At 34.8% G+C, this 18,784-nt stretch overlaps 1 protein-coding gene across 3 annotated transcripts in view; it reads right to left on the bottom strand.

Annotated features, from left to right (window-relative positions):
- FANCM (FA complementation group M) overlaps positions 1–18,784 on the bottom strand; it is a 63,718-nt gene that overhangs the window by 13,917 nt on the left and 31,017 nt on the right. For all 3 annotated transcript variants that reach the window (XM_024232018.2, XM_054530075.1, XM_054530074.1), the window contains 7 exons: positions 15,471–15,628; positions 13,027–13,182; positions 9,256–11,164; positions 4,716–4,810; positions 4,535–4,603; positions 2,333–2,461; positions 853–1,009 (listed from right to left, as the gene is read on the bottom strand). In XM_024232018.2, the coding sequence (XP_024087786.2) occupies positions 853–1,009; positions 2,333–2,461; positions 4,535–4,603; positions 4,716–4,810; positions 9,256–11,164; positions 13,027–13,182; positions 15,471–15,628 (2,673 nt within the window). The remainder of the gene's footprint in view (positions 1–852; positions 1,010–2,332; positions 2,462–4,534; positions 4,604–4,715; positions 4,811–9,255; positions 11,165–13,026; positions 13,183–15,470; positions 15,629–18,784) is intronic.

Genomic DNA, 18,784 nt, shown 5'->3' with positions numbered 1-18,784 from the left:
ATTCCTAATTGCCTTATTTAAAATCACAGCTAGGCAGAGTGCAGTGGCTCACAGCTATAGACCCAGTACTTTGAGAGGCCAAGGTGAGAGGATTGTTTGAGGCCTGGAGTTGGAGACCAACCTGGGCAACATAGTGAGATTACATCTCTACAAAAGGCCAAAAAAATTAACTGGTCATGATGGCACATGCCTGTAGTCCTATAGGAGGCTAAAGCAGGAGAATCTCCTGAGCCTAGGAGTTCAAGGCTGCAGTGAACTATGACTGCGTCACTGCACCCTACTCTGGGCAACAGAGTAAGACTCTGTCTCTAAAAAAATAAAATTAAAAAATAATACAATAAAATGGCAACTTGTCTGTTATTTATACCCTCAACCCCAGTTACTCCAAATTTTTCTCATCTTGTCCAACTTTTTTATTTTTCTGTAACTTTTTATCTTACAATAAACTAAATAATTTGGTTAGTATATATATTGTCTGTCTCTTTCCATTTGAATGCAGGCTTCGTAAGAAGAAATTTTTTGTCTATTTTGTTCATTCATATATGGTTCTTAAATGCCCTACATAGTACTACGCATGTAGCGGGCACTAAACACTTGTGAGATGAACATTTCACACTTGAGCAACCCAGGTCAATCTGAAGATTAATATTCAAATTAGCAGAAGCCTATAAACAACCAGTCTAAAATAAAGCAAGTATTACAGAATTTGAATGAAAATGACCAAATAAGTATTTTGCACATACCATATTTAATTACCTTTAAGGTCTAGTTTCATTAAAAACTGATTAAAATATTTAAATATAAGCACATAAAAACACTGAAAAAAATTTTAAGGATCATTATAACATTTACCATTTATAGCCTGTGAAAGTTGAGTTTCATCATTTAAAAAGTCAAGTAATGAGGAATCTTGTTCATTTTCTGACTCATCATTTTCATCTGATGAAACATATTCTGCATCCTCTTCAGAAAGTTCTGCTTCATCATCTAAAAACTTCCTAGCTACATGCTAAGACAAATTAGAAAACATGAAGATATCATTGAGAAAATAATTTTCTTTTATGATTGGAAATAATTCTGGAAAACTGATATCTTATCAATGTTTTTAAGATTAATAAAATAATAAAAACAAAATTTCTAGGCCCAGTGCAGTGATGCATGCCTGTAATCCCAGCACTATGGGAGGCCGAAGCAGGTGGATCACCTGAGGAGTTCAAGGCCAGCCTGACTAACATGGTGAAACCCCATCTTTACAAAATACAAAAAAAAAAAAAAATTGGCAGGGTGTGGTGGCACATGCCTGAAATCCCAGCTACTCGGGAGGCTGAGGCAGGAGAATCACTTAAACCTGGGAGGCGAAGGTTGCAGTGAGCTGAGATGGTGCCACTGCATTCCAGCCTGTGGCAATAAGAGCGAAACTCTGTCTAAAAAAAAAAAAAGAAAATTCCAAGAAGAAATGATAAAGTTACCTATCTATTTAAAAATTCTGATAATTCTGTCATAAAATAAAGTAAAAGTTGGTATATTTGCTTGATCTTTTTTGTTTGTTTGTTTGTTTGTTTGTTTGAAACAGAGTTTCACTTTGTTGCCCAGGCTGGAGTGCAGTGGCGCAATCTCGGCTCACTGCAACCTCCGCCTCCCGGTTCAAGAGATTCTCCTGCCTCAGCCTCCCGAGTAGCTGGGATTACAGGCATGTGCCATCACGCCCAGCTAATTTTTGTATTTTTAGTAGAGACAGGGTTTCACCATGTTGGCCAGGCTGGTCTCAAACTCCTGATCTCAGGGGATCCACCTGGCTCAGCCTCCCAAAGTGCTGGGATTACAGGCATGAGCCACTGTGCCCAGCCTGCTTGATGTTTCTTAATAAGCATAAAATTTCCTGAGTCTTCCAGCTCTTTCAAGAAAATTACTGCACCACAAAAGAACTTAATCAGAAAGGAAAGGTACTGAGAACATTTTCCAAGTATTTGAAAATTGGATAGATATAAGAAAAACAATATAATGATCATAAAAGCAAATATCTTAAAACTCAAATTTCTAATTCTATATTTTCTTCAATTTGAAACATAAATTCTCAATACACTTGAGTTTTTTGGTATTCATTCAAAGTAACACCACACTGCAAGATAAAGCATCAAAACACAAAGAGAAACAAACAAAAAAAAAACTATACTTTGAATTTAATTCCAGTAAAAAAAATCTAAATGGGTATCAAAATACTTAAATTATTTTTCTATAAAGAGAATGTATAGAGAAATCTACAATGATGTAAAACCAATTATCTTTACTAATAAAATGCATACATATTTAAAGAAACTAAAAAAAAGATTACCTTTAAGTGACTCTGTCTCTTTGGGACTTTGATGCCTCTTCTGGCATTCCTGTTACAAACCTTGAAGTCTTCTAATTGTGAACATGGTTTGGAAAAATTCTCACTCTCATCACTAGATGATAATTCTGACTATAATAATTCAACAAAATTCTTGCATAAGAAAAAAATATTTTCTTCCTAGACAAGTAAAATTGCTCTTACAACTCAGAGCCATGTTATAAATACATAATATTAATGTTATAAATACTTAAGAATGTAAAAGTAAATAACTTAGGTAATATTAAATGCTAAAATACTAAATTAGGTTTTAAGTAATACTAGTATAGGTATTCATCCAATATAGTATTACATCAAATATGTTTGATGAAAACATACTTTTAGTTTTTATTTTTATTTTTTCTGCAAACACTATGGTGACTTAGAAAACTGATACTTCTAGTTTAACAGTATTTCCTTCACAGGATCTTCAAGGGCTTCACAAAGAACAAGCCTATAAATTTGGCCATCAAAATCAGTCCAAATATAGGAATCATTTGAAACCAAAGAAACCAATAAAATAATAACAAGTTTTGACTATGAGGCCTCTATCACCATATCTCTTATAGGATAACATAAAACCAGTCAAAAGAATCAAAAGTTTATCAAAATCATTTCAATTAACAGGAATAAATTTAGTTTACAACAAATTGATCATCAGCATTATCAATATTTTAAATCATTTCTGATAAGTCAATCAGATGTTCTAGTTGAGGTAGCAAGTTGTTTTTCTAATGAAGTCTTATATGAGTACACAAGGTTAATACGGACTGGCTTATTTTGAATTACATATGGTCCCCAACTTACGATGGTTCAACTTAATGATTTTTCAACCTCTCCATAGTGCAAAAGTGATATGCATGCAGTAGAAACCAAATTTCAAGTGCCCATACAAACATTCTGTTCTTCACTTTCAGTACAGTATTATTAATAAATTACATGAGATATTCAACATTTTATTATAAAATAAGCTTTGTGTTAGATGATTTTGACCAAATACGTGTTTTGAACACGTTTAAGGTAGGCTAGGCTAAGCTATGATATTCAGTAGATTAGGTGTATTAAATGCATTTTCAACATACAATGTTTTCAATTTATGATGCGTATATCAGGATCCAACTCTATTGTAAGTTGAGAAGCACCTGTAATTTTACACAAATTATCCTAGACTATATTCGAGAATTAAAACAGACAAGATTTGCTAGTCTCAAAATTTAGCTATCAGCTATAAACTGGTGAGTATCATTAACCTTAAGACCTGCCCATCTACTCAAACTTCAGATTCACAGTCATCAATGCCTGCCAGACACTGTGACTTTACTATCCCACAGGAACTTCAAACTCAAACCTGTTCAACACTTAACTTACCATCTCTTTCCTGTTTAGCCTAAATCTGTGACACACTTGCCAAACAGCTCAAGCCAAAAACCAGAGTCATCCTGGATTCCTTCCTTTCCTTCTTTCAAACTCATTCAGTAATCAAATGAAAGAATAAGCAATTCTAACCCTTGACCTTGATTTTTCTCCAATTTTACTTCTTGAAACTCTTTTGTCTTTACAATCTAATAACATAGAGATGCCGTTTCTCACCTTTGGGTCTTCCTTTAAGCTGTTATTCTGTAAACAATGCCTTCTCTTCTCCCTTCTTTGGCCTCACCGCCAAATACAGTTTAAGGTTTAACTAAGGTATGACCTTCAAGAAGCTTGCCAGAACTCCCAAGATCGAGGTTAAGGGCTTAACTTTTCTTATCACTCAACTTTAAAAATTATACTGAAATTATCTGTTTACTTCTCTATCTCTCCTACTGGGTAACTTATGACAGTATTAGGATATATTCCTTAGAGTATCTCCAGCATCTCACACAGTAGACACATAGGAGGTATTTAATGAATGCTTGCCGAATTGCTCAAGTGTACTGACAAAAATAGGATGGTTTTTAAAGAGTCTAAAATTACTTAATATTTTTATTTATTGTGCTTAGGAAAGTTTACAGTGAATACATCTTTGAAAACTAACAGAAGCTAGAAATTCCAATCACATACAATAGAATATCAACTTTTCTACTAAGGATTAAAAATACCTGTATTTATCTACACATATATTTTTCTCAAAATTTTTATTCCAAAGGAATTTGGATTACTATACATTATCTGTTATTTACTTACTCTGTTTATAGGAAATCTGCGCTTTTTGACAGCATGAAGTGGAGAATCAACTTCACTATTTTTCTGATCCTAAAGTAAGTAAATAAAGTAAAAGGTAACAAAAGTCTCAGCAGAAGCCCAAGGTATAGAAGGAAAATAGCCTTTGATATGATTATACTATTGTGATTACTGAATGACTCACCTCAGGAGAGTTTAAAATATTTCCTCTTGCTTTTTTAACTTTTCTTCGGAAAATCTCATCATCTTCACTTTCATTACTTGTTAATAATTGTCCATCTATAATTTATTTTTTAAAATAACGAATGGTTAATAGATTTAGGTTTACCCAATCATAACAATCTATTTTATTGATGGCTACATTAAGAATTATTTCACGCAATCTCAACATTTATTCACTTTCAAAAAGATAGTCTTTGAGAACTTTGAACAAAAAATCTAAACAAGAGACAAAAAAATTAAAATGCCAGTGAAGAAAATAAGACAATATCTTTTGCTAATAAACACATATTTGAATGAAGTTCAATTTTATAAATTAACTGAAATGAGGCCAGAAAAACACAAAAATGTAATTTCACTAGTCACTGGTTCTATTAATAGAATTTATCTCTAAAATCTACTGCAGTCTTTCTGCCCTTTGTGTCTTATTCTCTTTCTACTTGAAAGAGTTAAAGCATAAAAATGCAAGCTACGAAACAATATATTAAAAGATTCTTTGTTATATATGTGTTTTCCATATGTATTTGTGTGCATGAAATAAAAACTGGTAAGACACAATTCAATACAAAATGTTGTAACTAGAACTGTGCGGGCCATACTTAGTGACTTGCTTCTAAAAAAAGGATATAATGAAAATGAAGGTGTATGACTTATGAGTCTAGGTCATAAAAGGTATTGTGGCCTCATTTTTGCTTTCTCTCTTGCATCACTTGCACTGGGAGAAGTCAGATGCTATGTTTTATGACCATACCTCGCCAGGAGTGGTGGCTCACGCTTGTAATCCCAGCACTTCGGGAGGCTGAGGAGGCAGATCACTTGAGCCCAGGAGTTTGAGACCAGCCTGGGCAACATGACAGAACCCTCTCTACAAAAAATACAATAATTAGCTGGGTGTGGTGGCACGTGCCTGTAGTCCCAGTGGCTGAGGCCGGAGGATTGCTTGAGCCCAAGAGACAGAGGTGGCAGTGAGTCGTGATTGCACCACTACAATCTAGCCTGAGTGACAGAGCGAGACCCTGTCTGGCGGGGGAAAAACAAAAAACAAAAAAAAAACACCACACACTTATCAAACTACCCTATGAAGAGGTCCACATGGCAAGAAACCAAGGTCTCCTACTAACAGCAGTATGACTGAGCCATCTTAAAAGCAGATCCTCCAAAGCTATTCAAGCTTTCAGATAACTGCAGCCCTGGCCAATGTCTTGACTATTACCTCATGAAATATCCTAGGCCAGAACCACTCAGCTAAGCCACACTTAAACTCCTGTTGTATAGAAACCTTGAGGTAACAAGGGTCTGTTATTTTACATCGTTAAGTTTTGCAGGTAGTTTGCTATGCAGTAATAGATAAATAATACAGATTTTGGTACCCGGAAATAGGGAGTTGCCATAACAAAAACCTAAACTGGGAAAGTCACTTTGGAACTAGATAGTGGTGGATGCTGAAAGGATTTCAGTTTTAGCAAACGAAGGCTTGAAGAGCCTCAAAGAAATTGTAGGAAGGTTAGTTGGCCATTGAGGAAATGGTGGGTGAGGGCTTAAAGAAAAGTAGGAAAAATCTGAAATCCTTTAATGTAGTACCAGAAAATTTGGCATCATTGCAGTTAGCACGAAAAGGAAAAAATGGGCCAAGCGTGGTGGCTCACACCTGTAATCCCAGCACTTTGGGAGGCAGAGGCAGGCGGATCACATGGTCAGGAGTCGGAGACCAGCCTGGCCAATATGGTGAAACCCCATCTCTACTAAAAATACAAAAATTAGTCGGGCATGGTGGCAGGCACCTATAGTGCCAGCTACTTGAGAGACTGAGGCAGGAGAATTGCTTGAACCTGGGAGGCAGAAGTTGCAGTGAGCCGAGATCGTGCCATTGCACTCCAGCCTGAGTGACAGAGCAAGGCTGTCTCAAAAAAAAAAAAAAGAAAGAAAAAGATGTACCTAATCTATGAGAGGTGATCTAGCTAAGACTTCCAGACAAAATGTTGCTTTTTGCTATAAGAGCAAAATGCAAAAAGAAAGACATTAAGGACAAACATAATTAGAATTTGCTGATTATGAAAACTCCCAGCATCTCCTGATGGCGAACAATGCTAAAATTAAGAAATTTTCTAGGCAAAAATCAAACCCAGAGGACAGCCAGGAAAATATTATGAAGCTGAGGGTGAGGTGAGGGTGTAGTTTAAATGCTTTGTTAAGACCTCCTTAAAAATCAAAGATTGTGTCTTACAGTACCATTCAGTCAGAGAGTAAGGATTTTATTTTTTTTTATTTATTTATTTTTTAGACAGAGTCTCACTTTGTTGCCCAGGCTGGAGTGCAGTGGCGCGATCTTGGCTCACTGGAACCTCTGCCTCCCAGGTTCAAGTGATCCTCCTGCCTCAGCCTCCTGAGTAGCTGGGACTACAGGAACACGCCACGACGCCTGGCTAATTTTTGTATTTTTAGTGGAGACGGGGTTTCATCATGTTGGCCAGGCTGGTCTCAAACTCCTGACCTCAGGTGATCCACCCACCTCAGCCTTCCAAAGTGCTGGGATTACAGGCATGAGCCACTGCGCCAGGCCTATTAAGGATTTTAAAGAAGCTCCTCACAGATCCTCTCAAACAACAGGCCTTCTAAGAAGCTTATTTTATTTTACTGATTATTTCAGGCCACTGAGTTTTTTGGGGGTACTTTGTTAAACAGCAATAGATAACAAATACAAAACCACTCAGTAAATTTCTCCTCACATTCTGCTACTAAAACATCTACCGAGACAGACAAACTTGAGTGATTTCCTTTTTGCAGATGAGCAATATATAAATCAACTAGTTTTTCTTTTTTCATTACCTTCTAAGGAAGCCAAAGTTAAATGCAGGACTCGGCTATAGTAACCAACTCATTCTAGGAAGCTTTCTTTTCAGTGCTTTCATGATGTTTTAATGAACTATGTTGTTCATATATAATACAGAAAATGAGCTTAAATTCTCTCCTTGAATTAAGTAGAATAAAAAATAACTAAATGTTCTCTAAGAAATAATTCCATGATACGTGTTTGTAATTATTTTGCCCATGATTTGTAGTTAAGTACAATCCTAGAAAAAATGTTTTCGTGCAAATCTGACACAAAACCAGAAAAATTATCTCACTCATTAACGTGGACTTCATATAGAGGTATTAAAGCAAATATTGAAGGCTCACAGGCATCATACACTTTGAAAAAATATATATGTCATGGCACAACCCCAGACTATATAGAATAGTCAGGTTTTGAAAATTAAACGTATTTCCAGTACTTACTTCCAACATGCTTTCATCTTAAATAGAACATTCACGAACCATGTCCTCCATGCTAACAAGAATAATGTAAGGAAAAGATTTACAGAGGAAACTTTTCTTTTATCCTACAGCTACTTTTTATTCACCTTTTAACATAAGGAGTAAAATTCATAAATGACTTGATATAATAATCTGTAGAGTTGTATTATACAGCAGGACTTCATATCAAACATCTATCACTATATCTTCTAGTTTTTCTGTAAGTGTAATGGTTAGATTACAGAAACCCAGAGATTTCTCTGATTTTTTGTGGTCTGGTCTCAATCTTCTGAATACAGTTTTTATTTCTCAAATATTTTGCTACATAAAACTATTACTTCAAACTATCTCCCAAAATCATACTTTCCTTCTTTCCCTTCACTTTCATCATTTTATAACACCTAAATTATGTCTTTAGTATCTTCAGCATACCAAAAGCATAAATATTCCCAAGGAACCCAAATGAAAATCTACACTATATATAAAATCTTGGCCAGGTGCAGTGGCTCACATGTGTAATCCCAGCACTTTGGGAGGGTGAGGTGGGTGGATCACCTGAGGTCAGGAGTTCAAGACCAGCTTGTCCAACATGGTGAAACCCCACCTCTATTAAAAATACAAAACTTAGCCGGGCATGATGGTGGGTGCCTATAATCCCAGCTACCTGGGAGGCTGAGGCAGGAAAATCACTTGAACCTGGGAGGCAGAGGTTGCAGTAAGCCGAGACCACGCCATTGCACTCCAGCCTGGGCAATAAGAGCAAAACTCCATCTCAAAAAAAAACAAAGAAACAAAAAAAGTCCAATCTAATCAAACTCAAAATTTCATCATCCTCTGAACCTCCTAAACGCCACTCTCTTGTTATTCATTTGGTAGTTATTTCCACATTTTACTGGCATCTTTTCAAATACATATGTCACATAATTATGTTTTACAACTAAGACCTAGGGCCAGATCTTACACATCTTCGTGTATTTCATAATGTCTAGCAAGAATAATCTTTTCTATACCATGCATGCCATAAGTATATGTAAATAAAATAAATCTAATATTAGTAAGATCACCTTAAGAAAAATATAACACATCAATTATCTAATTCAATATTTATATTGTACCATGTACTAAAAAATTACATTTGGAAAAATTACCAAAGTATTTCCAGAGTAATTATTCTAGAAAGAGTTATAGACTTTATAAAGATGGAATCTTACCTTCAACAGAATGACAGGATTTATGCAGATATATTTGACCACTGCTTTTAGACTTTTCTAGAGAAAATTCTGAATAGTCAAAAGTTGAATTCAATGCTTCTTTGAATCTTTGTAGGTTTACTTTTTCCTTATTAGAATCTGGTGTCTTAAGTATTTCCTTTCTTATCTTAGAAAATGAGTTCAAAGTGTTTGATTTAGAGAGTGGTGTACTCATAACTTTTTCTTGCACTGGTAAAGAAAACTGAGAATAACCAGGAGATAACAATTCTTCATTTTTTGCTGCACTCAGTGGCAAATGTACATAATTTGGATTCTGCATATCTTCATTTGATGGGATAATAACGGTTCCACTAGTAAAATTTTTACTATGATCTCTTGGTATTAGTGCTTGATTCCAAACATAATTTGCATCACTTATCTCCTTAATTTCCAAATACCTTCCATATAGATCATCTAGAGGTCTATTGCTATCTGATGTATGTTCCAATATTTCATCATCAGAATCTGGACTACAGAATCCTAAATCAAAGGTAACAGAAAATAAATCCCTAGAGCAATCAAAAATATCCTCATGATTCTTCACTTTTTCTTCCTGTACACCTCTCTGATCATCACGAGATTTAAAACTATTAGCATCACAGGTGATTTGATCTTGGAGTTCAGAATTATTGTCCAACAAAAGTTCATCAGAAATTAAGAACTGAGAGACCAGAGGCATTTCACTAATAGCAGTTTTGTCTGACACACGTAAAGATTTGCTTTTACTGTTCAAGGGTGAAAGACTCACATCGTCGAACTCTGTATTAACATCTTCAAATAATAGTAAACTTTCATCTTGATCAGTGGACAATACTGGGAGGTCACTGTTACCAACATCATGATTGTTCTCTCCAACTAAATTCTGTGCAGGGCCTCTGTGTATTTGAACACGATTGTTAGGTACTAAATTTTCATTTTGATTATGTTTATGTACATCACAGTCACAGAGACTTGGCTCATCAGAAATATTATCATTAGGTATATCATAAAGGCAACTTTTTTCAGATGGATAATTTATACATTTAAGTGAATTCAATTCTAAATTCTGTTGAGAATTCACAGCTGAACGTGACATCAAACAGGTGCATTTATCACTTTGTAAATGCTCTGCACAGGGTAAGAAAAGCAAATTCTCAAGTGCAGTACCCTTAGCAATTTCATATTCCAAGTCTGAGAGTCCACTGAGAGGCGGAGGAGAATGAGATAAAAATCTCTCTACATTAGCTAGTACCTCTTTTGTCAATGAGTGACAATTATAAAATTGGTCATCTGTTCTAACAATATAAAGCTCTTCTTCGAATGGAAGAAATAAGTTAGATGAAACAGATTTTTCATCACTGAAACTGTTATAACCAGAATCTAAAACATTTCCAGCAAGTGAACTAGTGGATTTATTTGTAAACTGACACTCTGTTAATAATACACATGGCTCTTTAATAACATTTTCATTAATAGTACATGTGGCAGCAATTTCATCTGTATCTGATGTCCTTTTATCATTTGGTAGGTCTTCTTGAAAAATATTTTCAACAGTAGAATTTCTGTCAGTATCTAAAGAATCTATAATACCGTGATTATTTTCTTTTTTAAGTTGATCTTTTTTTATTTCTTTAGACACTTTTTTCTTTAAAGAAACAATTTTAGTAGGTTTGATATGAGTTTGTTTAAAAATTTCAGCACATTCTTCATCAGATTCTATCACTAAGGATGAACTGCCTTGATTTATGTTCTTTATAAAAGACGATTTCTTGTGAGTGATAAAGGTGTCATTGGGAAGATTATTAGATTCATTCCTGGGAGCAATAAATGTTGAGGTAACATCTTCCATTTGTAAATAAGATTCAACTTCCAATTCATAGCTGCATTCTCCCTATAAATAAGGAAAATTTAAAAAGCCACAGGAAAACAAAACAAAACAGAAAGCCAAATCTAAGAGAGGAGTTTCACTCTATATTAAAATATTTATATTATTACATTGTTCCAGTGATATTCTTTTATACCTTAAAAGTTATTCCGATAAATCAAAATTATAATGTACACTACTGTGAAACTATCAAGTTATCATTAATCAGTTAACTTTTTTGTATCCCCAGTACTTAATACCCAAAAGACCCTTGATAACTATTTGTAGGAAGAACAAATTGAATGAATACATAAGAATATAGTGAGTTTTGCATTTCTAACATTTAACTGAATTATTCTCATTTCTTAAAAATAGATATTTTAAAAATACACATTAATAAAAACCATACACATTTGTTAAATTTACTCTTTCAATGACAGTAAACTAAGAATAGCTTTTAGAAAGTGCAACACAGTAGTACCTGTATGTCTGCTAGGTTGTATCCTGGAACATACTTCTATTGGTAACAAAGTTCCTCATCAAGGATTCCTATAGTGAATTTCTAAGTCTTACTTATCTCTAAGTTATTAGCTAAAACTTACAATCTCCACCATCCCTCCTTTCCCTCAAGAATGCTACTTTAATCAGGATTCCTCTACTACTTATAGACTTAAGCAGTTACCTCTCTGTTGTTTTTTTTTTTTTTTTTTTTTTTTAGACAAAGTCTCGCTCTGTTGCCCAGGCTGGAGTATAGTGACTTGATCTCGGCTCACTGTAACCTCCACTTCCCGGGTTCAAGTGACTCTCCTGCCTCAGCCTTCTGAGTAGCTGGGATTACAGGCATGTGCCACCACACCCAGCTAATTTTTGTATTTTTAGTACAGACAGGGTTTCATCATATTGGCCAGGCTGGTCTCAAACTCCTGACCTCAAGTGACCTGCTCGCTTCGGCCTCCCAAAGTGCTGAGATTACAGGCATGAGCCACCGCACCCGGCCCTCTGCTTTTTTGAATAATAAATATAATAAGCATCAATGTGAGCAAATGTCTGCCTCCCTGCTAGTATATATACTCCACATAAACAGAATATTTTCTCTCATTTGCTAACGGTTATAGCCATAAAGCAGGGAATGGAGTGTGGCACACAGAAGGCACTCAATAAATATATGTTAATTTGCACACATTTTGCTGGGATCCACATCTAACTACTTTATTTACATGTATGCATGATCAAAGGCTAATAATAAAAATAGGAGCAACAATTTACTGTGTACTTATTATATGCCAGCTACTACGTGCTTTACATATATTAGGTCATTTAATCCTCACAACAACCTTATGAAATAAGTATTATCACTATGACTATTTTACAGATAAAACTGAAGCACTGAGAGGTTAAATAACTTACAAACACATAATCAGTAGGAGGCAGAGTTAGGATTCTAACCCAGGCACTATGGATTTCACACTCATAATTGGTTCACTATGCTGACTATAGGAAGAATAATCAAGGAACTGCTCAAGGAATCTATAATTCTCTAAACTAGAACCAGGATACAAGAAAGATATCAAATAACCTAGATGATAGAGAGTATTTCAATAAATCCGAATCCAAAAGAATCCTAAATAAGCTTTACAAGCAGTTTACATAAATCATTTAAGTATATTAAAATTCGACTCTGGTCTATCAATATTTACAGATGATATTCTTCTTCTAATTAATTAAATCTATTTCTTTTCTTAAGGCAGAAAACTCATTCTTTACTGAGATCACAAGGAACTATACAGAAAAACAAAATATTTCTTATTACTTCAAATTAAGAAAAATAAAAGCTAAGTACTCTAGTTTTACTATCATACCAGCAAGAGAAAGTTACAATAAAACCTTACCTCTTCATGTCTCATTCCCTCTATCATTTGCATAAGGCCTATAAAATGGCGGCATCGATCTGAGTGATCAATTTGATGTGTAGGCAAAGGATGATCTTGCCACAGTCTCCATTCAGAGAGAGAGAGTTGATGAATTCCAGTGGTTGATTCTTGAGTCTTAATTATTTAAAAAGTAATAAAAATGATGAAAACATACTGAGATTTCACAAACTAATTTTAAAAAACACTCAATATACATATAATAAGCTTAACATAATTTGGATCCATTTAGATACTCCCAACTAAAATCTCAGAAGAAAAAAAGAAAATAATTTCATAAAGCAGAAAGATGCCCTTTAAAATATATTTGTTAAATAACTGTCATATGACTTACAAGTTGACAATATTCCTGTTTATATAGTTCCATGTTAAGAGCAAACAGTTAAATATTTTAAAAGAAATCTTTTCTGAGGTTGTTTTCCCAGCTCTCCAGGCACATATACAACCTTTGATCAGTTCTCTTGACTTTCACAAAGTTAACAAAGAATTTGTTAATAATAAAATAAACAATAATAGCAAATTTAAAGTTTTAACTATAATTTCAAAACAAAAATTTTATTTTTTGTTTTGGTTTACAAGGATGCTTATGAAAGCATAATTTATGTTTACAGCCAACTGATCTTCAACAAAGCAAACAAAAACATAAAGTGGGGAAAGGACACCATATTCAACCAAATGTTACTGGGATAACTGGCAAGCCACATGCAGAAGAATGAAACTGGATCCTCATCCCTCACCTTATACAAAAATCAACTCAAGATGGATCGAAGCCCTACATTTAAGACCTGAAACCATAAAAATTCTGTAACATTGAAAAAACTCTTCTAGACATTGGCTTAGGCAAAGAGTTCATGACCAAGAACCCAAAAGCAAATGCAACAAAAACAAAGATAGATGGGGCTTAATTAAACTAAATGCTTTTGCACAGCAGAGTAAACAGACAACCCACAGGGTAGGAGAAAATCTTTGTAAACTACGCATCCGACAAAGGATTAATATCCAGAATCTACAAGGAACTCAAGTGGCCAACAAACATAAAACATGTTCAACATCACTAATTATCAGAGAAATACAAATCAAAACCACAATACAATACCACCTTACTCCTGCAAGAATGGCCATAATTGAAAAATCAAAAAATAATAGATGTTGGAGTGGATGTGGTAAAAAGGGAACACTTTTACACTGCTGGTGGGAGTGTCAATTAGTATAGCCACTATGCAATACAATATGGAGATTCCTTAAAGAACTAAAAGCAGAACTACCATTTGATCCAGCAGTCCCACTACTGGGTATCTAATCCAGAGGAAAAGAAGTCATTATATGAAAAAGATACTCGCACACCCATATTTATAGCAGCAAAATTCGCAACTGCAAAAATATGAAGCCAGCCTAAATGCCCATCAATCAGTGAGTGGATAAAGAAAATGTGACACACACACACACACACACACACAACATGGACTACTACTCAGCCATAAAAAAAGAATGAAATTATTACATTCGCAGCAATCTGGATGGAGTTGGAGACTATTATTCTAAGTGAAGTAACTTAGGAATGGAAAACCAAACATCGTATGTTCCCATTTAGAAGTAAGAGCTAAGCTATGAGGACACAAAGACCTAAGAATAATATAATGGACTCTGTTGTGGACTCGGGGGGAAGAGTAGGAGTGGGGCAAGAGATAAAAGACTATACATTGGGTGCAGTGTACACTGCTCAGATGATGGGTGCACCAAAATCTCAGAAATCACCACTAACAACTTATCCATGTAACAAAACAGCACCTGTTCCCCAAAAACTATTGAAATTAAAAAAAAAAAAAGGTTTACAAGGATGCTTATGAAAGCATAATTTATGTTAGTAAAATACTGAAAAAGCCAGATGCAGTGGTGTACACTTACAGTCCCAGCTACTTGGGAGGCTTAGGCAGGAGGATCACTTGAGTCCAGGAGCTGATGGCCAGCCTGGACAACAGAGCGAGACCTCATCTCTTAAAAAAAAAAAAAAAAGCTAAAAAGAATCCCAAAACACAATAGGTAAATAGTCAAGCAAACTATGGTACATCACAGAGTAAAGTGACAACCATTCAAGATTATGCCTATATAGAAATGTTTAAATGATAGTAATGAAAGAAAGGCATAATTTATGTAAAAATATCACAGTTGGTTAAATACATATATACGATAAATAATATAAGAAAATTAGTAGTTTTGTAAACTTAGACTTTAATGATTTTTTAAACTGATTACATTCTTAATTTCTTAAAGTAAGTTGACATTCCAATCACAATTATCTCATTATTCCCAAAGCTATTGCTTGATCATTATAAAGAACATCTGAGGGGTTCTGGCATTAAAATGAGGGAGGAAAAAGAGAACATCTGAAAATATATTCAACTTACTGGTTTGTTTTCCTCATTTTGTAAAGAAGAAAACTGAACTTGAGGCAATGTTATCTCTTTAATTTCATCACTGTCTCTTAATCTATAAAGTCTGTTCCATAATTTAAATTCTTCTTCTGATAAGAACCAATCTTTCTTTAGGCTACTTTGCCTCATTCCTGTAAGTTGAAAAAATAATGGAAAAGAGACTTTTTAAAAATCTGCAAAGCAGAAAAACCCACAATATCCATTCAAACTCTGTCACCCAGGTTGGAGTGCAACAGCACATTCATAACTCACTGTAACCTCAAACTCCTGGGTTCAAGCAATCCTCCTGCCTCAGCCTCCACAGGAGCTGTAATACAGGCTCACGCCACTTTTCTTATTTTTTGTAGAGATGAGGTCTACTTTTCTTATTTTTTGTAGAGATGAGGTCTTGATATGTTGCCCAGGTTGGTCTCAAATTCCTGGGCTCAAGTGATCCTACCTCAGCCTTGACTCTATTTCTTAAAACTAGTATTCTTCATATAAAACCACTCAGTTTATCACTTCATGCTTCTAAATGTCTCCTAAACTTCTCTTACCTTTGAAAGTACCCATCTGTCTAGGAGCTATCCTTTGGTAATGAATCCATTAACAGAACAGAGCCAGGTAGCTAGGCTCTCAGTCCTGGCTTCTTTTGGACTCTTTTCATTTGGTTGCCTCAGACCTGGCATGAAACAGGGTAAGATAACTCACAAAAGAAAACAGGTATTATGATTCTATCTTAGCAGTATTGGAAAGTTCATCTGAAGCTTGGTGGGGGTGTTGAGAGTGGGCAGGAAAGGCCAAGACTTTTAAAAGGAGTATGTACCTTAAGTCTTAAATGGGGGTTAGGGGCAAAAGGAGTAAAGTGTAGGGGGAACAGGCTTGTTGCTTTAAAAAGGACATAATAGACTTTTAAAAATATGTACAGTACATTCATTCCTTTCAGCTTCTATAATCTCTAAAAATCACCAAACTGAAAAGGCTAAAAAGTACAAAGCAGTAACTCTGGCTAATATAGATGAGGGCAGAAAAATTGAGAAGCTACTGAATTAAAAATCAGGAAACTGGCTGGGTGCAGTGGCTGACACCTTCTCCTTGGGAGGCCGAGGAGGGAGGATCAATTAAAGCCAGGAGTTAGAGTCCAACCTAGGCAACACAGCTTGACCCCAAGTCTAAAAAAAAAAAAATAAAATTAGCTGGGCATGGTGTTGCATCCCTGTAGTCCTAGCCACACAGGAGGCTGATAGGAGGATCTCTTAAGCCTGGGAGTTGAGGCTTCAGTGAGCTAGGATCATGTCTCAGGTATTCCAAACTTGTGTAAGAAGCTTTTTAAAAATGTAACAAAAAAAAAAAAAGGCTTCTCTGCATCTGTTTCCTCATCTGTAAAATAAGGGGGTTTGAACTAAATGATCTCTCAGGCCCCTTTCAGACCTGACATCCAGAGGCTCTAAGATTTTGAAATAGGCAGGTACCCCTAGTCCCTTAAAATAAACTCAGAGTGGCTGGGTGCAGTGGCTCATGCCCGTAATCCCAGCGCTTTGGGAGGCCTAGGTGGGTGGATCACCTCAAGTCAGGAGTTCAAGAACAGCCTGGCCAACATGGAGAAACCTCATCTCCACTAAAAATGTAAAAATGAGCCAGGTGTGGTGGCATGTGCCTGTAATCCCAGCTACTTGGGAGGCTGAGGCAGAAGAATTGCTTGAACCTGGGAGGTAGAGGTTGCAGTGAGCCGAGATCATGCCACCGCACTCCAGCCTGGGTGATAGCACAAGACCCTGTCTCAAAAAAATAAAATAAAATAAAAAATAATTCAGAGCTCTAAGCTCAGATGAATTACATACTAGTGTATATAATATATACTACATATAAACTATATATAATACTATATATACTATATATAGTATATACTATATATAAAATATATACTAGTGTAAATATACACTATGTATAAACACTAGTATATAGTTAGCATACATTAGCAAAATACATGGTAATACACTAGTATATATTTTATATATTAGTATAAATACACTAGTGTGTTCATATACTAGTACAGAATTATAGAATAATTCCATACATAAATCACATAATCTAAGATAAATCTTTGACACTTGAAAATTCAGAGAAAAGGGGATGAAACAAGTATAGAAAAATGAACATAACATTATCTCAATTTTTTAAAAGGATAGGTTCCAGATATTCACTAAAGAATTTGCCATTGACCCCAGTAACATTTTAGAAATAATTATTAAATATAAGATTAATTAGCAACTATAAGAAATATAATGATCACTAAAAATGATTTATCCAACCTAATCGAGTTTTGATGCTTTTATTAATTTAACAAATTCAAGAAAACTCAAAAGACATGCTGTATTTTTATTTTAACCAAATAATTGGCAAAATCTTGAAAAATGACAGGTATGTTCCTATTAAGTGTATTTGTATTAGGTTTAATAGACATAGCCAAAAAAACATTGATTGACGGCTCTGAGTTAAGGGAAAGAACATTAACAAATTTGAATTGAAACCAAGTAGTAGGAGGGTAAGAACCTTAAAAATGCATGGTATGACAACAGTGGAACAAACAGTTGAACAAACATAAAAGGTATGGCCTTCAAATATATAGAGAACTGTTACAAAGGTAAAGCACAGATGAAAACTGTACTTATCTAAGAAACCAGATCAATGAGAAAAAGGTACAAAGACACAGACTTTTCAACGTAAGAGTCTTCTACTATACAGGGCCGTTCAACAATGGAATGAACCCTCTAAAGAAATATAATTTATATTAAAAGAGGTATTCAAGCTGAGACTGGCTATACATTTAAAACAAGAATGATGCAGAAGCATTCCTACCTTGATAAGTAATTGGACCACATGACTCCCAAGGTTCCTTCCAAATGTTAGTTATATGATTTTTATGATTTTATAAAACCCACTTCAGAGATTAAGTAAAATCCAAAAAATAAACATTTTTTCTCACTTTCATAGTGCAAATATCTCAAGATATTTGAGAAAGGCAACCAGCTAACACAAATGGCTACCTCAATTACCAGGTAAATATGGGATAAACTATGAAGGAATGTATAGCAAATGGTGCCCTCTTACATGAGGACAAGTTACTATTAATATTGACAACATGTATGTAAGGGATTCTAAGTGCTTGGGGATACATATAGGGAATTTCTGTCTTGGTATTATCTTAGTACATTATCTTCAGCGCACATTGTAATCTGGTTTAATGCTTATTCAAAAATAAAACTGTTTTCTTTCTTTTCTAAACTTTATGGAGAACATTCTCTGGG

The sequence above is a fragment of the Pongo abelii genome, chromosome 15 (genome assembly GCF_028885655.2).
Source record: "Pongo abelii isolate AG06213 chromosome 15, NHGRI_mPonAbe1-v2.0_pri, whole genome shotgun sequence".
In the NCBI taxonomy this organism is placed as follows: Eukaryota; Metazoa; Chordata; class Mammalia; order Primates; family Hominidae; genus Pongo; species Pongo abelii.
This window is presented reverse-complemented; position numbering and strand designations above follow the sequence as displayed.